Source organism: Sinohyriopsis cumingii, chromosome 6 (genome assembly GCF_028554795.1).
Source record: "Sinohyriopsis cumingii isolate HCF-2022 chromosome 6, ASM2855479v2, whole genome shotgun sequence".
In the NCBI taxonomy this organism is placed as follows: domain Eukaryota; kingdom Metazoa; phylum Mollusca; class Bivalvia; order Unionida; family Unionidae; genus Sinohyriopsis; species Sinohyriopsis cumingii.
This window is the reverse complement of record NC_142966.1, coordinates 41642794-41666076: the sequence shown is the minus strand read 5'-3', so window position 1 is coordinate 41666076 and position 23283 is coordinate 41642794. Positions and strand designations below refer to the sequence as shown.

The 23283-nt window shown below is 35.8% G+C and overlaps 1 protein-coding gene across 10 annotated transcripts in view; it reads right to left on the bottom strand.

The window, feature by feature from the left end:
* LOC149796782 (rho GTPase-activating protein 26-like) overlaps positions 1-23283 on the bottom strand; it is a 168347-nt gene that overhangs the window by 137384 nt on the left and 7680 nt on the right. For all 10 annotated transcript variants that reach the window (XM_089961428.1, XM_089961431.1, XM_089961429.1 and 7 more), the window contains exon 2: positions 20646-20741. In XM_089961428.1, coding sequence (XP_089817554.1) covers positions 20646-20741 — 96 coding nt within the window. The remainder of the gene's footprint in view (positions 1-20645; positions 20742-23283) is intronic.

Sequence of the window (23283 nt, the reverse complement as noted above, 5' to 3'; positions counted from 1 at the left end):
GAGATCCTATTTTTCCTGTCGAGAAAATTTATACAGCATTCAGTGATCATTCTTGGGATTTAGGAAGCAATTCGCTACAAGCTTTGTGAAGCTAGCCATAAAAAGGGGGGGGCTGCTGAGAGACTACTGGTGTCACCTGTCAGCACTGTGGACTGTGAACGTGGATTCAGTAAGATGAACCTCATAAAAACTGACATCAGAAATAAGCTCTCCATCTCATCTCTCGAGAATTTAATGAGAATCAGCATGTACAGATGTGAAAAATTAGACTTTGAAACTGCGTTCAACAAGTGGGCAGCCCTAAAATCGTGACGGATCTTCATGTAACACTTTGTACCATTTTGTTAATGCTTGTTGTAATTAAAGTATTAACTAACCCATCTTTTGTAATTTCCATTGCCTGTTACATTAATAGACTAAATTAACACCTGGAAAAATGTACATTACTTGTTTTGGCGACACTTTTTGAAAATTGGCGACAAAATATTGAGGTTGGCGATTTTTTTGGTGACAGCTTTTTAAAAGCCAGTACCATCACTGGGTAATATTCGATAGATGCTCACGTGGTAATTTAAGACTTGCTGCTGGAAGCAAGGTCAATGTTCTACCATACTAAGTCAGAATTTACGCAGTGCGTGGATAGCAACATGCTCTGAATAACGTGAATTGTATGTACCTCTAGAGAGTGGGGTATACAGAATCATGGGGTAATTTTGTCCTTTAAGGAACAGCTTTCTGTGAGAAAGACGAGACAGTCTGAAGGCAGATGTATGAGGAAAGAAAGAAGGACGAGGTCAGAATAAAAAGACCAGGAAGTCCATGAAGGGGCAAAGAATAGAGCTTAGGAATGATGAACTAGGAGACATTGATATGCAGTCCAGACAGGAAGGTGATGCAAATCAATTGTGGACATTGTGATCTTTTCACCTCTCATTATGATGATGAAATAATCCAAATTCGACACACCTGTTAAATTCTACTGATATAATCTAACTTGAATTGGAATTATTAATTAGCTCTAATTAAATTTGTTATTTTCTTGTCAAAGGGGGCTAGTATTGCTTTATTTCTCCCCAGTATTCTCGCTCAGTTCTCTGTTGAAATTCCATTCTTCTTTCACTCCCGCTGGGCTATAATATCGAGGGAGGTTATTCTCTAGATAACGCCAGCCAAATCCAATTAACCACCCCTCTTACTAAGAGGGCGATGTTACAAGTACATTATACCCCTACTACCTGTTTAATACTCCTCCATGTAGGGCAAAGCTGACTGAGATTATTGGCCTATGAGTCCGAATGATCTCAGCATTTAGTCACAGTCTTTTACTCACTAACCCCTGGCACTGTGTTTACGTGGCAGGAGGTAGTAGCCTACTGCCGAGATCTGTAGTGTCAAGATCATGTATGATACACTAAAGTGGCTGGTATTATAGAAAGGTAGACAGATGTAGCTCTACAATGATACCAAATAATCTGGACATTTTAGTTGCACTACAAAATACAGAGGGAAAAAACAAATTTTTGGACCCGTTTTTTTTTTCACCCAAAATTTGCTCATGGTTGGTATTCGATCTTGTGTCCAGATTTTAGACTTTTTGGCCTCAGATCTAAGGCAGACTGGTCTGAACTGCACACAGACAGGTGAACCTTTGCAAAAAGTAGGCTACGGTGGGCATTTGGAATAAAGAGTGGTCTCGATATGGAAATGATGGGGTCATTAAGCAAAAAAAAATTCAAAAAAATCCAACTTTTACCCTTCTGCTAATGTGCGAGCAAAATAACCAATGGAAAATTATGTTTCTAACACAACTAGGCATTAGGCTAATGGAAAATCTGTTGGAAGACGATGTATTCAGAAATAGCTTTCAAAATGTGTTTCCTACTCGAATTTCAGTTAAAAATGACAAAAACCTAGAGGATTTAATCAGTTAAGCCAAACTTACTGCACAGAAACCATTATTTGGTTATTAGACTTACTATGACCATAACCTCTGACCTTTAGGTCCCAAAACATTTAAACTTCTTAAATTACACCAAGTCCAAGGTAACCACAAAAGATGAATCAAACAATTTACTCTAGAAACAAGTTATTTTACTGATTTCATTTTTCTTCCAAGTCACAATGGGGTTGACATTTCACCCAAAACCAGTAGTTGTCTTTCTTACCCCAAGTGTAACATGCTACAAACTTTGCTCAAGGTACATGGTCTAGAACTAAAGTTCCTATGAGAAAAATGTTTTATTCTTTCAGTCAAAATGGTCTCAGCCTTTGATCTTTTGACCCTAATATCAACGCTCTCTTACTTGAGTGTAAGCCACAAATTTTGGCAAAGGTACATTATAGTGGAGGACTGAAAACTGTAAATAAAACATATTTGTCATGTTACAAGTGGCCCTGAACTATGACTTTTAAAAGCCTAAATCAGTAGGTTTCTATCACACTCCAAGTACAAGCATTCCGCAAGATCTAGTCAAGGTCTGTAATGAAGAGTTAATTTACTGTACAAAAACTATTTTCTTCTTTTGGTGACTGAGTGACCATTACCTTTTCATTCATAAATCAAAAGGCTTCTTTCTTACATAAATGTATACAATTTACTAAGTCGGATAACAGCAGATTGTGAAGAATTTGAGTTAAAGTGAGAAATGAAATGGGGAACAGACATATGGAATTACAGATGGACAAACACCATAATATAATATACTCTGCCATGTGGCAGGTGTATAAAAACTCAGTATTCAGTAGGTAATTTGGGCTGGTAGTTCCGGATGAATAAACGTCCACAGCTGTGTTAGAGATTACTGAAAGATGATTGGCTTCCCATGTGCTCCAAATCTCAATATACATGTATATAACAATGATTATAATATGTAAACCAGAGCATCAACCTGTTGCTCTTTGGCCTGTAGGCCACACACTCTGATGACCAAATCAGGTTCATTATCTTCATGTTGTACTCCCTAATATTACAATATATTTTGGGTCTGTATAGAACTACAGTGTATACTGTGTCCTATGTCCCAGACTTTCTAACTAATGTACACATTTTTATACTTGGCCTAGTTCAGATTGGTATTTTACCACTTAGCAACAAAAGTACATGAGATCAGGCGGTGCCATTACAATGGAAGTAAGTTCCTTGCCCAAATACATACAATCCTAGTCAACATGGACCAGTCAGATGATCGGATATGAACTCACATTCTTCAAGTTGGAACATGACACACTAAATACTGAGCTAGCACTTCTCCTTGAACATGATACTTTCTGACTACATTATATACTGTATTTAGTTTCATACTTTAAGTTTCATACTATAACTTTCATACTCTAAGTTTCATACTATAACACTTTCATACTTTAAGTTTCATACTATAACACTTTCATACTATAACAGTTTCATACTTTAACACTTTCATACTGTAACACTTTCATACTATAAGTTTCATACTATAACACTTTCATACTGTAACACTTTCATACTATAACAGTTTCATACTTTAACACTTTCATACTATAAGTTTCATACTATAACAGTTTCATACTTTAACACTTTCATACTTTAACAGTTTCATACTTTAACACAGTATTACTCTTCCTCTTCTCAATAACCATTTATGATAAATCGATAATTCACACAGGAATATTTATCAGCATCGGACATGTTGACATATCAAGAATGACACGTGAGAGTTCCTGCTTGCAGGACCTTCATCTTTATAAATCTAATCATTCTCAGTTTTCAATGCTACGTCTTCTATCTGTGGCCATGAATATCTATGCAAAGGCTTGAGGACTTTTCTTAGGTTTTTTATTTTTTGATTTAGATATGTATTGGAACTATTTTTCTTTTTATCTGAGAGTGAGAGATATTACATCATTCCAGTAGGTGTTTTTGAACCCAATTTTTCTCGTCTAAGAATTCAATAACCATTTTGGAGTTCTTACCTTAGTCTTAACACATTTCACTGGATACTGAATTTGGTTTTGTGTAAATGATGTGTCTACAGGGCTTGTAAAGACTGTCCATTTTATACTTATAAAATAATGACTAATAATCTATTTTGACCTGTTTTCAATGTTGCAATTCTAGTTCCCAAACTCACCAGTGCATAGGGATTGTGTGAATAACTGAAAACAGGTATTTATCTTTTGAAACAAATACAATTCTAGGGAGGCAAATACAGTAAACAAATTATAACTGGTTTGCACCAATTTCACTCTTCTGACATTCATTAAAACATGTGAGCATCCCAATCAACCATTTGGGGGGCCCATGGTAGCTGATTTGTCTAAGACACCTGCCTTGACAGACCACTCATATCTCACCTGTCTGTGTGGGTTCAAGTTTTGGCTTGACCAAAGTGTGCATGCAAGAAAACCTGCCAGTAGCTATCCATGGGTTGGGGTTATTCCCAGGCATGAACCTGGGCTCTTGCTACACCAAATATACTGACCACCATGGCAGTTGTCTTCAAGATATCAGTTGATTATTTTCCTCTTGTTTGCGATTTTGTTGGATCCATTTTCAGTCGGATAACATATTCAAACCTTTGAGCACAATGAAACACAATTTGTTTTTCAATGATCATGTCAATGAACAACGTGGCGTGTTACCGGACATAAGCCATACACGCTACAGTATGGAAGCCTATGCTACATATGCAGATTTTGTGGATAGATTTTATTCTTTAATGCTCATGTTGAAAAGAAACAAAAAATGATGATAATACAAGGGTAATTTATTTTTATTACCAAATAAATGTTTAGTTTATCTATTTTTTTGCAATGTGCAGTGGGGGGGGGCGCACATTAATGCAATACAAATTTAATTAATTTCTTAAGTCTTAGGACATTAAGTGAAAAAAGTTTCACCATAATTTCTGGGACAGAAATTTTTTTTCTTTATCATGTCTCAACCAAAGAAGACATGTACTGAAGGGAACCGAACCTGAACACTGTAAGGTAAAAGTTCTTTTTTTTTAATCTTTGATGAACTGCCAAACAGATGTGCATAAAGCCATTGATACAAAAGCATGGGTGAGGAATGACTTATCTCATTTTTCTGAGAAGCAGCTGTTGACAATCATGTCCAAAACAGATACTCAACCCCATCCAAACAAAAACCTTTGGCTGTGTCAAAAGTTTATACCAAGCAGAACTTTCCTGCAGGAAACAAAACAAATCTAAAGGAAATTAAAATATTTTATTTTCTAACTTTGAAAGTCTCTCTTTAGTCATGTGTTTGTCAGACATGCAGGAGAACCTGTTTTGTCCAAAATTTAATGCATTCATCTGGATTATCTATATACTAAAACCACATATACCTGAGAATCCATTGCCCTGATTGCAGCTGTAACACAAACTGAGGTATCAAGTCACTAACTGGTCAATTAAAGTTACTTATCAGTCCTACATCTTATCGTCTATACTTGCTTAAGAGTCAGGTTTAACTGCAAACAACACATTCAGATCTGCCATTGCATAATGTGCATTTCCAAGTCTATCTTGTTTGTTCCAGAGATTACTCCTAACAAACTACACACTGTGTCTGTGCAACCTGCAAATGGACTCGAATAACTGAGTACAAAAGGTCTCCAAATTTATTAGTACTCACTCTCAGCCTATCAACTGCTAGTTTAAGACTGTTATTGATTAAAAATTGTAACCGAATTATGGTTTTGTTGCCACAAGGCTGTGTGAATTAGTCAACAAAATAGTCCTTACATCCCAACTGTTTACATCACCATGTATGGAAAATAAATGCATGAAACATCTACATACTGTTAGCTTGCTTATTCCTCAAAGAACGGGTTCTAAATATGAACTACCAGCAAAATGTAAAACAGCTACATGAATTTAAGGTTTATATCAGCTAGTGGTATAGCAACTTACCAAGTAAACCCATGCAATGGTGTGTATGTATATGTGTGTATTCTAGTCCCAGTTTGAACCCCAAATTAGCACATCCAACAACTTTGATTTATTCAAAGAGGGCTCCATAAATAAGTTTGGGGGGGATGTCTCGCTACTGTCTCGCTACAGTCCACTTCTCACTGTAATGATCCAAAGAGTATTGACTGACTTTCTCATAAAATATCAATTGTCATATCCATAACTCTGCTGCAGGTTATTTTCAAAATCCAAAAAACATTTGCATGGACAATGCAAACAGTGCCAGGATAAATACTCTGTGTATGACAAATTTGCTGGTAAAAATGGCATTGTATTGTGCAGATATCTTCAAAAAGCAGGTTAAACAAAAGATGAAAGAATGTCTGATATCAATCATCTAAAATAATCTGTCTAAAAGACATGTGCAGAAGAAGTAAAGAAAAAGCAGTCACCTTGGGATTAAAAACATCTAATATATATATATATTCACTTATAAGCCAAGCCCTACTGCGCAAAACATAGATATTAATCAGCCTTATCATAATGCGTCTGCAGATCATGGTCTGTCTTGTGGGTTGTACTGATTACTCCTTACAAAGTGCACAGACCCAGACTCATCTTATAAACGTGTATATATGGTATGTCAGAATAATTCTCAGCTGTTTTGGATGAAATTGGTGGTTTATGGCATGTTGTTTAACTATATTCTATTCTGAGTAACTTCATCTAGACTAAATGGTATATTGGCAACTTCTGCATGAAAGTACAAGGTGTTCATGCTAGAATTCTACCTATCTAAGGTCTGATAAGGTCCAGCAGTTTTGGAGAGAACGCCCTTCCATGTACCTTTTTTGTGGATTGGAAGAGCAGCTATACCTGATGAGAAATGATTTTTTTGCGTAGGTTTTTCATCCAGTTGCTATGGAAGCCACATCACTCCTAATCAGTCCAGACACAATTCAGACTGCATGTTCTACAATGTCTGATCTAAACTGACTGAACCATTTTGCATAAGAAGTCAAAAACAAGCTTTCAGTTGTTATGTAAGCCACACAGGAGCCACCTCTGAGTAAATTCTTGCTGAGAATGCACTAAGAAATAGCCATTCTAAACCTGATTAAAACTGGCACTGCTATTTTGGAAAAGATGAAAGTAGGTTTTCTGCCTGGATGCATGGAAATCACTAAACTGTTGCATGTTCAGCAGGGAGACACTGCAAAAGTTTAGTGATTTCCATGAATCCAGTAATTCTGTTATTGTATGTTCCATGAAAAAAAAGTCCTGTAAAGTTTAATTAAAACTGGTTCATCCAACTGGGAGAAGTTGAAAATTGCATTTCCACTTGGCTTCTAAAGAAACCCACATCACAGCTTGGAAAGCCATGCTGGACCCTATAACCCTTTATAGCATGTCCTAAGAATTTTTCTTAGCAACTTTTAAAGTTTAATACAAATTGGTTTAGCAGTGATAGAGAAATTTAAATACAGGTTTTCCGGATGGTTGCTATGGAAGCCACAAGCTGCCTGGGAAGCAACTGCAGACATTTTTGATAGAGCATGGAATACTAGAGTAAAGGTTGAAAAAGAGGGCATTGAATTGGCTTTTCAGGAAGCTGCAGCATTGCTATGGTCCTATTAAACATTCCTACCAAGCTTCATCAAAGTTAAACTGCTATTCAAGAGAATGGGGTTTTCAATCTGGTTGCAATGCAAACCACACTGTTGCAAGAGGAGCCAAATATAATAAAATTCAAAGTCAGACAAACTCCTGAGAAACATTCCTACCAAGCTTGACTGAAATTGGACCAATTTTTGTTTTATTGAGAAGTTTAAAATAGCAAATATTGATGGCTGTCACATGACAATGTTTAGGTGGCGCTCACCAGATAATATGTACTTTTGAGAGAGTGACGTATGTAAGGTGAAGTAGTTCGCATTTAAAACATGCACAGTGGAGAGAACGTTTGCATACCTCTATGCTACATTAATGTAATGTGGATGATATTTCTTTTGGATATTGTACTTTTGGAAATTTTACATGATTTAAGCACACTGCTAACTAAAATGACTGCTCCCTTGTGTTAAAAAATCAGTCTGAATTAGTCTAAAGTACACTATACATAGCAGCTATTAAAATAGGGAAAATGAATTTTGCCAGACTAGACAATACCAGCTTCTGAAAGTGCAATGAATGAATTACCAAATATATAAAATGTAAAAAAAGTTATCGGCTCTTTTTTATACAATTGACCTCTGAAGTTCAGGAAGTGAAAATGACCAAGTAGAGCTAGCACTTTTTTGAAAGGTGCACATTTGAAGTAAGGCCAAGCTGTATACTCTATAACCCATAGTACATCCATCAATCATACACCAAAATAAAGGGAATTAAAGGTTCTTTGCATTATACCTAAGATATACAAGGTCTTTTTTAAATAGCCAGTATAACCAGTGAGGAAAGCCGGGGACATTCTTTTTCTTTAAATTCCTAACCCTATGCAAAATGCGAAACTGTATAGCGCCACCTTAAAGAAAATAAAAAAATGTTTGCAATTATTTTTTTTTATTTTCATATAATTATGTATGATGTTCTGAAAAAAATGGTACATTCATATTGCATTTAAGCATGAAAATAAGCTAATTATGATCATTTTTCTCTTGCTTACATAATTTGCCATGAGGTATATTTGTGTGAGTAGTGACCTTAATTATGGGGAAATTAGAAGACTTAGAATATAGGAATAGAGTCAACTTAAATTTAAAACTGTTGCAATAAGTGACAGAAATATATGGTGAAAATGTTTCTTTTCATTTATTTGCAATGAAATAAAAAATAAATGAAGAGAAAGTGAATTCGCTTCTTCCATATTAAACAATAGGCAAATATTTTACACTTTGACCTTTGACCTTTATGAAGCTGATGAGTTACCTCCCTTTTCTAATTGTAAAATTCATTGTTGATATCTCAGAAATAATTCTGGCTAGTTTCATGTTCCTGTCATTCAGCATAACATTGGTTGCTATGTTTACAAAATGTAATGTGCATTCTTAAAATAGCTCACTTTTATCATGGGGGGGGGGTTAGGCTGGACTTATTAGAGACTCTGACTCTCATAAATACTGTTCTGTGTGGAAAAAGGCAGGAGAATTATTCATAAGGATTGTTTTGATGCTTGCGACTTAAATGTTTCAGCCATATAAACATAATTAAATCATAAAAAATAATACCTACATCTTCTTTATGGTGGCGCTCACCAGATAATATGTACTTTTGAGAGAGTGACGTATGTAAGGTGAAGTAGTTCGCATTTAAAACATGCACAGTGGAGAGAACGTTTGCATACCTCTATGCTACATTAATGTAATGTGGATGATATTTCTTTTGGATATTGTACTTTTGGAAATTTTACATGATTTAAGCACACTGCTAACTAAAATGACTGCTCCCTTGTGTTAAAAAATCAGTCTGAATTAGTCTAAAGTACACTATACATAGCAGCTATTAAAATAGGGAAAATGAATTTTGCCAGACTAGACAATACCAGCTTCTGAAAGTGCAATGAATGAATTACCAAATATATAAAATGTAAAAAAAGTTATCGGCTCTTTTTTATACAATTGACCTCTGAAGTTCAGGAAGTGAAAATGACCAAGTAGAGCTAGCACTTTTTTGAAAGGTGCACATTTGAAGTAAGGCCAAGCTGTATACTCTATAACCCATAGTACATCCATCAATCATACACCAAAATAAAGGGAATTAAAGGTTCTTTGCATTATACCTAAGATATACAAGGTCTTTTTTAAATAGCCAGTATAACCAGTGAGGAAAGCCGGGGACATTCTTTTTCTTTAAATTCCTAACCCTATGCAAAATGCGAAACTGTATAGCGCCACCTTACTGGGTGGGAGGCCATACTGTAATTTTACTTGGCCTTATGACCAGGTAAGTAAGGCTGCAATATTTATCTAAATGATTTACAGTAACAAAAATGGTGCCATTTAATCAAAATGATCATCAATCTTTCCCTCCAGCTACCAGCCAGGCTTGCTAAACAGCTGATTGTATTATAATGTAAATATTGTATTTCATTCAACTTGTGATTGTTCCATATGATGTGTGTCTTTAACCACTTACTATGACAGAATCCAGTATATATTAAGATATACGATGTCCTGCTTGAATATATCTGAGAATTTATGTAAAACCTCCATAGTACTGTCATGATATTGTTTCCTACTGCTACTCAGATGTACATTAACAAATCAATCAATAAATGCAACTGGATGTACTGTGTTGACATGCCCGTGGGATCGATGTACTGTGTTGACATGCCTGTGGGATCAATGTACTGTGTTGATATGCCCATGGGATCGATGTACTGTGTTGAAAATGCCCATGGGATCAATGTACTGTGTTGACATGCCCATGGGATTGATGTACTGTGTTGTCATGCCTGTGGGATCGATGTACTGTATTGACATGCTTGTGGGATCGATGTACTGTGTTGACATGCCCGTGGGATCCTTTAGTAGGACGTATAATGACTACGAAAATGTACAATGGCTTACAAACTTGAATCTGTGTTTCTCTGAAAAAAATTGTTGCTAATCAACGGTTCTGTTAACAAACTTTTCAAAGGTAAATCATGTAATAATTTAATTACAGTTTTATCAGCAATTCCATTATTTCAACCTGTGAAATGTTGTGCTATATGCACTATAACCAATTCTCTTGAACTTAAGCATTTTCCTAGCAATACAACGTTCAATGTGAAAATCATTCACACTTTAAGAAATATATCGTTTAATTGGAATGGCTAGTTCTTGCATCACTGACAGCCATGAGCATGTTCGCTTACCAGTGATCTAACAAAAGCCACTTTGAAGCAAAACTTAAACAAGAGGTTCACCTGGCTGACATAACTTAACAGTTGACTATTTTACTAAGCAGGCTTATGGAGGCTCCGAGTGGCAGAGTGGTCTTACATGCTCTCCATCATGGATCACTGCCATCTCACCTCTGTCTGCATGGGTTTCGAGTCTCGCGCTCGGCCAATGAGGATATATGAGATAGCTTGCTAGTAACTTCTCATGGGTTGGTGGTTCCTTCCGGGGTTTTCCCGGGTTCTTCCTTCATCATTAATACTGGCTGCCATGTATAGCCTATCGTGTGCTGAAAAATGGTGTTAAACCCTATAACAACAACAACAACAACAGGCTTATGCATTCATGTAAGAAAATATTCTATGTAAACTGTCTCAACTTTATATCATGTTGATTCGACCTCTTTTAATATATTCTGCTAGAGAATTCTTTTTAAAAATGAAGGTATAATTAATATGCAGTCTCTTTCTCACAACTAAAGTCATCCAAGATGTTAATGATAACAAACGCAACAGATCAAATACATTTCTTCAAGAGTAGTAAGAAGCCAAGTCAATCAGATGCAAAATCACCTCATTTTGTATGATACTATCTCGCTCTTTATCAAAACATTCCAAGATCTCGATGACAATAGTCTGATCAAAGTTGGATCACAAATATGGCTTCTAGAATGGTAACAAGCTCAACCATTCAGAATGAAGATTATATCATTAATATACATCAAGCACATATCCAAGACACTCTTGATATAACCCAATATTTCAGGTTGGATCAAAATTGGATCAGAAATATGGCTTCCTGACAACACCTCAGCCAATCATTTGCAGTATTATCTCTTTAACTCATTAACCCCTGGAGGTTTTTGTGGTTTTCGCCTGAAATGCGAGTAGGAAACACATTTTGTGAGCTATTTCTGAATACATCATAATACATCGACTTCCAAGTGATTTCCCATTAACCTGATGCCTAGTTGAGTTAGAAACATCGTTTTTCATTGGCTATTTTGCTCGCGCATGAGCAGAAGGGTAAAGTTGGTGTTCTTTTTTTTTTTTTTTTTGCTTAATGGACCCATCATTTTCATATCAAGACCACTCTTTATTCCAAATGCACATCTTATCCTACTTTTTGCAAAGGTTCATCTGTCTGTGTACAGTTCAGACCAGTCTGCCTTAGATCTGAGGCCCAAAAGTCTAAAATCCAGACACAAAATCGGATTCCAACCATGGGCAAATTTAGGGTGGAAACAAATCGGGTAAAAAAAAAAAAATGAGGTTTTTCCTCTGTATTTTGTAGTGCAACTTCAAGATTATTTGGTATCATTGTAGAGCTACATCTGTCTACCTTTCTATAATACCAGCCACTTTAACGTATCTTACATGACCTTGACGATACAGAGCTCGGCAGTAGGCTAATATGTCCTGCCACATAAACACAGTGCCAAGGGTTAATGAGTTAATATGCTTGCATCACTATTTATCAATCCTGTACAAGATTTTGATGATATAAGCAGATATTCACAAGTCAGATCCAAATCAGATCAGAAATATGGCTTCCTGAGTGTTAAGGGGGGGCTCACCAGTTATTATGTACTTTTGAGAGAGTGACATATGTAAGGTGAAGCTGTTTGCATTTAAAACATGCACAATGGAGAGAATGGTGGCATACCTCTATGCTACATTAATGTAATGTGGATGATATTTCTTTGGATATTGTACTTTTGGAAATTGTATATGATTTAAACACACTGCTAACTAAAATGAATGATACCTTGGGCTAAAAAATATCAGCCTGAATTTGTCTAAAGTACACTATCCATAGCAGCTATTAAAATAGGGAAAATGAATTTTGACAGTCTAGACAATACCAGCTTCTGAAAGGGCAATGAATGAATTACCAAATATATATAATGTAAAAAAACTTATTGGCTCTTTTTTTATACAATTTACCTCTGAAGTTCAGGAAGTGAAAATGACCAAGTTGAGCTAGCACTTTTGAAAGGTGCACATCTGGAGTAAGGCCATATTGTATACTCTAGAACTCATATTATACCCATCAATCATACATCAAAATAAAGGGAATTAAAGGTCTTTGAATTATACCAAGATCTACAAGGTCTTTTTTAAATAGCCAATATAACCAGTGAGGAAAGCCAGGGAAATTCTTTTCTTTAAAATCCTAACCCTGTGCAAAATACGAAACTGTAGAGTGCCACTTAACATGCTCATTCAACCAAATGCAAGATCCTCTAATTATTTTGCACAGATCTCAATGATTATCAAAAACCCTTCTGAAAGCCTGATGATGTTAGCATACGCTCCAAGTTTTATCAAAATTGGATATAAAAAAATCCAGCCTCCAGACTGGTAACAAGATAAACGAATCAGATCCAAGATTATCTCATTACTATGCACGGACCCATCAGACCCATGCAAATCTATATGGTGTAAGCCGATTTCAAATGTGTTCAAAACCAGATCAGAAAAATAAGCTTCCTGAAGGTTACCAAGCTGATCAGATTCAAGATAACCTCATTAATATGCTTGGATCTTGCTATTATCAATCTCATCCGACATCTTAATGATATAAAAACAACTTCCTAGTTTCATCGAAATTGGAGCAGAAATAAGGCCTCCAGTGTGACAACATAGCCATTTGGGGGCAAAAACATCTCAATAATATGCATGCATATTGCTCATTATCAAATTTGATTATATAAACCCATACTCCAGGTGTGACTGAAATTAGAAACAACTACCGGTGACTATAAATTGTTAACAAGCCCTGTGCTCAAGGTAAATATTGTCACTATCAGGCGAAATTAAACAAAGTTATCATTTACTTTTTTTGTAAACAAATGTAGTGTCTTGGAAAACACAATGTCTTGTTTGTGAGATCATATACAAGTTACAAAAAAGACAAACAAAACATCTGCTAAGAATGTGTGTGTGTGTGTGTATTTGTGCGTGTTATTTGGATTTTTAACATAGCTTTAACAATTTTTCAGTCATATCGCTACGATATCTGCAGTGTGACAGCTTATAGTGATGTCTAGCACTGGGGCATCATGCCGCAGATATGTAGCATGATGTCCCACCCAATCACATTATCCTGGCACCAGGCCGACCAGCCCTAACACTAACATCTTAATGCTGAGTGCCTTGTGAGGCAGCTGTTATTACCATTTTTATAAATCTTTGATACGAATCAGCCGGGGTTCAAGCCCATTCCATGACTTCATGCATCTGAGGCAGATGCTTTGATCGCTGGAGTGGTCTGCTAGCTTAAGTTGAGACTCCTGTTTTTTGAAGCAAACACTTAACCCTTTCCAGAGTACAAGTGTCATGTTAACTGTAAACAACACAGAACCAGTCTGCTAGCACATTATGACATTGCAGATCATGGTCTATGCTTTTTGTTCTACTAGTTCTACCCATGTGTTTTGTGGTGGCAAATCTGGGTCTATGCTGTTTGCAGCTGATAATAATAACAATATAATACAATAATAATAATGATGATAATAATAATAATGACTTTATTTAACAATGGTAACTGAATTAGTTACATAAAGAAATAAATAAATCTTGTATTATTCTAAGATATAGATATACAGAGTACCATTAATTACTACCCATCTCACACATACATGCTCACTCATACACACACACACACACACACACACACACACACCTGTACACATTCATGCACACTGAAATCCCAGACTGAGACTAGTAAACTATCCAGTTAAATTGCATACCTGCTAATAGACAAAACCACAATCCGTGTTTACTAGTTCAGCTTAATGCACCTTATAATGATGTACATGTGCTAAATGTGAAAAAAGTATACTATGCATACAAATGTGCAGCTATAACCAGTCACATGATCAAGTGACATGCAGCTTATAACCGTTCCCCCTTTGAAGCTACAGGTGCTGCAAGCTTAGTGGATTAGAAAATGGGTTTAGGAGGAATATTCCATACTCCACTCCTATCGAACACAGTGTAGTCATGTTTTTTGTATGCAATAATATTCCCATTCCTTATTTTAACATGTTATTAAAAATTTTACACAAAAGAACACACATCAAGGCCAAAGGTAGAAAGAGACCTAAATCTTTCAACAAATAAAACAGACAATACATGTTGTATGCCACTTTACATTCAGATTGTGTAAATTTTTGGGCTGAGCTCCATCAATTACTGTTTATATTCGTAAAATCGTTCAAGTTACACTCTTGTATTTAACTTGTACTTGTGGTCTAATTTGCTCATGAATATACAGTTCAGATGTAATTAACATAAGTCATGCCTCACGCCTTATATTTCACCATTTCACTAATACTATACTTTTAAAAATACAAGACAACAAAAATTCATCCAAGTCTTTTTAATTTAAATTCTTGATAAAAGTGAATTCAATAACTTATCAATGACAGACTGCACTGAATAACCTTAGGCACTGTTTTTCACGATTGCTACACTTTTAAAATACAAGACTCACAAAAGAATTCATCCAAGTTTAAAACAATAAAATTCTTGATAAAAGTGAATTAAAAAACTTATCAGCCACTGAGAGATTGCTCTGAATAACAACCTATCCTTATGCCTCAAGCATCAATTTTGCATCTCATTCGATATTATACATACTTGCATGCGTCAACCCCAATTACAAACTGCACAAACCCAGATCTGCCATGACAAAATGCACTGGCAGATCCAAGTCTGTGCAGTTTCTTATCAGTTTTGAAGTAATTTTTGTTGTGGATCTTTTAACACCATTTTTAAGCAAATATTAAGCTCAACATGGTGGCCAGTAAACCTGGGAAAAATCAGCCACCCACGGGAAACTTCTGACAACATTTCTCACATATCCACACTGGTCAAGCTGAGATCTGAGCCTGCAAGGGCAGACACGACATATGTGAGATCTGAGGAGGCAAATGCCTTAGGCCACTCAGGTACCAGGAGCCCAAGTAATCAGTAAAATAAAAACATACTCTGATCTGCTAGTGTATTATGCAATGGCAAATCAGGGTCTGTGTTGTGTGTAGCTGGACCTGACCTATGTTTTTGAACACACAATGATCCATTATTTTCAGAGCCCCATAAGACATGGAAATAAAAATTGGCAGGTTGAGGCAACTAAGCCTTGTTGATGCCCTCAGTGAATAGAAATCTTAAAAGCATTTGGACTTAAGATAATTGCAGGTCAAGTAACAATTGCAAATGTATAGTCTTTAATTCTTTGAATACATTTTGCTATTTGTTTCCCAGGTGTTCAAAACATTTACCATAATTCTCTGATCACATGGCTCACATAATTTAACAGCTGACCATTTCACTAAGCAGGCTTATGTAGTACTGTAAAAACACAAGCCACACAAACTATCTTCCAAAACTTGATATCATGTTGAATTTACCTATTTCATTATATCCTGTTAAAGGGTCTTCTCAGGCTGAAAGTATAATATTTTATAATTTCTTGCTCATAGCTGCAGTCATCAAAGATACTGATGATAACAGGCCCAACAGAACAAATATGGCTTCAAGAATGGTCAAAAGCACAGTCTATAAGATGCAAAATGCACAGATCTTACTCATTATTGAAACATAAGGTCTTCATGATAGGAAAATATGTTTCATAATCCAAAGGTCACGGTTTCGATACATGCCCTGCCCCAATCTCATTACAATCAGATCTAAACTGTCCTATGTTAACATCTGACAGTGTCCGCTTTTGGGTCATGTTTGGATGTTTACCATAATCGCTTATTTTATCAGCCAATCAGATGAAGTTTTATATATTCATGTTTGGGAGACTGAGCAGTTTGGCTGAAGAGCATCAATGTGTGCCGGATGATTTGATCCACTTCAAATGTCTGAAGCTGCAATTCCATTGGCATATTCAAAGGTCACCAAAACATGACCCTATGTGGTTGCTTATGATCTTCATAGTGGAAGAATATTTCTACTGATGTAACTAATGATATGCCAAAATATATAAATGAAATTATAGCAGTAATTCCTATTAATGACAAACAGAAGAAGCTGTATAAATAATAGACAATTTAGTCTTCTACATAAAATCACAAAGAAGGAAATAAAGGAGTGAATAAAACTGAAAGAGCAAAGTTTCCAGAGAACATCATAGCTTCAATCAGAATACATCCCATTAAAAGCATGTTGGTAAATGATTAGCAAGTAGTACAATCAACCATAATAAGAATGAAGAGGATGAAAGCTGGCAAAGCCCTTCAATAAACAAAAGTAAGAGTCCCATAATTTCAAAGAATTCCAAATAAGAGCATTTCTTCTAACTGCTGGATTTAAATTTATCTCTGGCATTTTATTTAAAAGCAATAACAAGAGTTCAAAATAGCAGCTGTGACAGCCATACTGGACATCAGATCAGCACCATTTTCGTTTAGAACCAAGAAATCATCATGAGAAGTGTTTTGGTGAAAATCCCATATCAATATGAACATCCATCTCAGAGACATAGCAATAACAAGATTTTCAAAATGGCTACGAATGTAGCCATATTGGAAATCACATCATCACCATGTTAATTTATAACCAATCTGATGTCACAAGTGCAATAAAACCAATTTCAATATGACTTTCCACTGCGTAGAAGTAGCAATAAGAAGATTGTCAAGATGGCTATCAGATTAACACGATCTGTACTCAGGTCCAACAAGATATCAGAATAAGACTTTTGGAGAAAATCCCATGTAAATATGATGACCCACCTAAGAAAAGTAGCAATAACAAGATTTTTAATAAGGCGATCCATACTATGACAGATATGCAGCATTTTCACTTCAATGAAAACCCCATGCTGATATGACCATCCTTTCAAAAAGTAGCAATAACATGATTTTCAAGACTGCCGCTGTGTTGGCCATATCAGTTATCCAATCGGCACCATATTGATTTAGGACTAAAAAGACATCACAAGATATCTTTTGGTGAAAACCCTATGTTGTTACAAATATCAATTTAGGAGTAGAAGCAAGACTTTCCATTTAGGAGAAGAAGCAATAAAAGGAGTTCTATAATTACTGCCACAGATCGGCACCAGTTTCATTTAGGACCAACTAGACAAGATAAGATGTCTTTCAGTGAAAATCCCAAATGTAATGACCATCTGGTCAGAGGAGTAACAAGAAGATTTTATGATGGCTACTATGGTAGCCACATTGATTGTCTCAGCATCATCAATTTCAGGCCAACTAGATCTTGAATTCAATAAAGTGTGTAGACGGGCAAGTATCTTCAGACAAATAGTAATGAGTATGACAGCAGAAATCTATAAGAGTTGAAAGTTGGCAAATCCAGATGATTTTAAACTGATGACTGCTGTAAACAAGGCGAAATGTGTTTGCATGCCCAAACAGAGTCACTGTATTGCTCAGAAATTTGAACACCACAGAGAGCATGATTTCAGGTTCCCATATTACATTTTTGGAGGGGGGCACTGAGTGGCTGAGTGGTCTAAAGTGCTCACAGTTATGGATCACTGCCATCTCATCTGTCTGCATGTGTTCCAGTCTTGGGCTTGGCCAATGTACAGACATGATTTTGGCAATCAAAAAAAAAAAAGCTGAAAATTTTAAAGTGGGGTTGGTTGGTGGTCCTCCCCCAACGGGGTCTCGAGATGCAGTGCCACTGACCTGGGAGTCCAGGGGGCCCCCAGCCAAAAATGTATTTTACAATCATAAAAAAACTGCTCCTGGTGCAACTTATCATCATGAAAAACTAACAAACTTACCAAACATTTTCAACTTGACTTGAATAATTTCACAATATTTATTGTCACATTTGTTTTCCAATACTATTGGTGCTTAAGTTATTTTATGTGCATGTCAGTGTTCACATCGCAATTAACCCTTTACCTCATGCAAGCGTCTTTGGATGCATCTACACCATTCTGATGGAAGCGCCTTTTGACACCTCTACTCAAGTCGCATGGAAGCACCTTTTGACGCTGGCTGTAAACATCAGCCATTTTAAGCCGGTTTTCGTAGTGCCACCTTCAGGGAAAACCCCCTATTAGATACTACATTCATTTCTGCGAATGACAATTACGTCAAATCATGTGGTCACTGTTTATGCACTGGTCTATATCTGCTATTTAAAGTAACTGGTTTGTAATCTCCACTCCCCAAAATGGCGGTCGCGGATTTCATTCAGTACTTACTAAGTTTTCACTTAGAATCACAACTATGAAAGATTCAATAACCTAGGTAAAGGCTCTGATATTGATGTAGGCAGCAATTGATTTTTATAAATTATCAAATTCAGATGACTTAGTGATGTAGATGAAGAGGAAAAACTTGTAAATTTCGAGTATGAGAAATAGCAGCTACGGTTGATCACGCGGCCTCACTGACATGACTGTGAACGAGTTCTCTCAAGATTTTAAAGCACATAAAAATTCTTCTGTGATAAACAATTACACAGCTATAACAATCGGACTTTACTCTTAAATTTTTCCACATATAACAGATGTGTACCAAAAATGTAAAATGGTTAAAATTGCTGTTAAACGTTAACATACACTACATTGCTTAACAGTTCACAGGCAACGGTATGCATATGGAGTTGACTAGGTAACAGGTGTTCTATTTATAGCGTGCTGCACTTTGTAACTATGCTCTATGAGGTAAAGGGTGAAGTCAAAATAATTTCTCAATTTTTGCAGCAAATATATTATACTTCTCTCTTTTCATAACAAATCTGTAAAATAAGCACCCAAGTATATCAACTATATACAAATAATCCCATACATTCACTTGTATTTTTCACCATCGGACACAACCTGTTGATATGCCAGTATAGCTCTTTTTGCGGCTTTGGCAAAGATTTGTTTAGCCTTTCTTTTTTGGCTCAATGTGCAATCGTTTCTTTTCCTTCTCAGTAAGAGCCTTTCTTCCTTTCAAGCTGGTGCTTGTATTGGCAACATGCAGTGCGCATATTCTGACAGAGAGCTACATCTGTCCTCTCGTGCAAGAAATCTTTCTTCTTATAGTAATTAAATGCACTTTTTCCAGATGCCTTCTAAGTTCCAAAATCTTCAACTGTGATTGACGTAGAGCAGAGGTCACAAAATGCCAGTCCTCTAGTGTTTTCTTATAAACTGACCAACTAAATTTCTGTCAACTTTTGCTCCAGCCATTCCCATTTCCATACATTGTTTTTAAACCTTTCTCTAAACTTCTCGTGTCATGGTCCCTCTCAACAATGCGGGATGCCATTTGTTTCTTGCAGCATGCACACTTCTTTCCATTGCCATCAGTATCCATTACACGAAGGCTCATTGGATGAATTTAAACTTCTGACCAATAAGAATACTTTTTACAAGAGTCATGTGTTAACTAATATATGGAACAAATACGTTACAAGGGTCGTTGCAGAATGGGACCAAAGAGACAGTTTTTGAAAAACTAGATTGGAAATGATAAAAAAAAAAAAAAAAAACGGACTATATCAAGAAAAAATCGGGTTCATGTCAGGAGAAAAACAGAATTCCGCTTTAAAACATAGAAATTCATGTCTGCAATGTGGGTATGTGAGAAAGCGTGCCAGTAGCTTCTTGTGAGTCAGTGGTTCTTTCTGGGGTTTCCCTGGGTTCTTCCTCCACCATTTATACTGGCTGCTATGTATAGCCTATCTTGTGCTGAAAAATGGCATTAAACCCTATAACAACAACATCTTCGGAGGCTAAACGGATATTTAACTTTTAGACACATAGCAACTGTCAATGTGTAAATACTTTTAAAATTCATAATTATAAATATTGTTAGTGACAATTTATACACTTTCTAACCTTTTTGTGTTAATCAGAAGAGATAAAAACTTCATATACCTATGATTCTTTCATCATCCGTTTGCTGTGAACCAATACATTCAAACTTGAAGTCCATCAATGTTTCAGAGAAAGTTCTCTGGGCTTTTGCCAAATCTGAAAATATATATATACAAACCCATGTAAATAAATAAATAAATATATATATATATATATATATATATATATATATATATATATATATATATATATATATATATATATATATATATATATATATTCTTTTATTATCTATACACTCCACAGTAGGTTATTATCACAGTAGACCATTCTATCACTAAAGGCACATCAGCACAACCATGGTTATATAGCACCCAGGAAGTTTAGGTATCCCAAAAAGGCACACAAAATGAAGATAAAGTAAACACACACAACAAAGATAAAGCAAGATTGGGTCAAATCCTTTAAACACAAAGGCATTTTATTCTCTCTATATAATATAAACCTAAATCTTTAAAATAAAGTCTATCTTAGTGTGAACATCATCCCAGGACAACCATAGCATAATGAATGATATAACATATAGTAGCTCTATGAAGCTTTGTTGTCTCCAGCAGTCACTGAAACAATTATCAGGCCTGAAAAGAATTAAGACTAAAGTGGTCTTGACTATGAAATACTGACACCTACAACTGGGCATAAAAGAAAAAAAAAAAACATACAAAACATTAAATGCAAAAACTTAACCTAAACCAGCAAAATGTTTACTTAGGTTACCGTGATCTTCTTTTGTTTTAAGTGTGTGGTTCTAACAAGAGATGCATATAATCATTCTAGCATGAACAGAACATGAAAAATAAACTTAAAATTTAACCCAAGTAAATGAGACACAGTGACCTGCTTTGTGACAAAAGCAAGGTACTCATCAAAATATTCCCTTGCCAAAATTTAATGATTTAAGTACAGAATATAACAGTAAAACATTCATTTCCAGATGATGATAATCTGGATTATTTTCTCTTAAGGACTATAGTCTGAATGTACCCCATACTGATTTAAATGACAAAAAGCACAAATGAGATAAATGATGCACAGAACTTAGTCCGTTCACTTACTGATTTATAATTTCAAAACTGATTATGCCCTGGTGGGACCCTAACACCATTATCGTCTGCGTGTTTCATTTCAAACAAAGTTTTCAGTGTAAAAGACGTAAAGACAACCTGTTTGCAAGTCATTTCCAGTTCCTGGACAAGTCCATTTTCAGCAAAGGGGTGTATACACAACTACACATGTATACAGAAGGAAAATACTATGTCATCTGCTTCGATATTTACAATGTCGAATCAAGCAAAGGAAAAGAATGACAATTACAAGTTTACATTTCACGTGGATTTCACAAGCGCTGTAATTTCTATGTATGTGTGCAAAGGATATAACTCTAAACTCTCAACATTATGGTAATTTACGGAATTTTCTGGTAGTTACCAAATAGGATGAACTGCATCACAATGTTATCTGAGGAAATCAACTTGCCCATAGTGTATGCAACATGGTGCCATGTTAGCACGTAAAGTCATTTAAGCGTGAAAGGCCCATAGAATATGACTTTTAGGGCCACTCTGGTCACATTCAGGTTAGAAATTATAAATCAATGAATGAATTGACTAAGTTCTGTGCACTTTTTATTGCATTAAAGATTACTATTATTGAAATCAGTGGGGGGGGGGGTTACAAACGGGGAGGTATAGTCAGACTATGCTACAGTGTTCCCTGAAACTGTTCCTTGTTTGCAACATTCCAGGGACCCTGGGTGGCCAAGTGCTCTATAGTGCTCACCATTACCAATCAATGCGACGTCTGTCCACATGGGTTTGAGTCTTGGGCTTGGCCAATGTGGGTATGTGAAAAAAGCTTGCAAGTAGCTTGTGGTGGGTCAGTGGTTCTGACCTGGGTTTTCCCAGGTTCTTACTTCCATCAGTTATACTGGCTGCCATATACAGTCTATATTGCGCTGAAAAATTGCATTAAACACTAAAACAACAACAATAACATACTGGTACTGAAATGAAAATAATTTGCCAAACATATCACCTACAAAGAAAAGAGCAACAAAATTCAGAACCAAGTAATCTCAAACACAATCTCACATCATTATAATTTCAATGACATTATGAATAACTAACGTCTTTCAAAAGTAAAAGTGAAAATTTGGAAAGGGGCGGAAGGAGTGTGATACATAGAATAAAGTTTATTCTTACACCCATTCATCTCTGTGTGCCACTATAACATGGAATTTTTCATACAGAAATCTCAAGATACATAATCAGGAGTGATTAAAGACTCATAATGTGCTGATCAAAAGCATTCTGTAGTCTAACACTACATGTACTTTATTAACTGTCTTTAATGTTAAACATTCAAAGGTGACAAAAAGTATTATAAAGGTTAACAGAAGTGAACATAATCCATATCAGCCAAGTTCACTTTGATCAAATCTCTCTGACACTTAATTGTCTTTGCAAGATCACACATAACAAACAATTCATATTTTATGAGCGTAACTCAGCAAAAATACACTATTCTCCCATGAGGCGATTATTGAACAAGATGGCCGCTATCGCTTAACTGGCTTGAAGCTGCTGTTCCATTTTTTAGTGCCGTTTTCACGATATTTGTGCTTGTTGCCTGTTTTCAT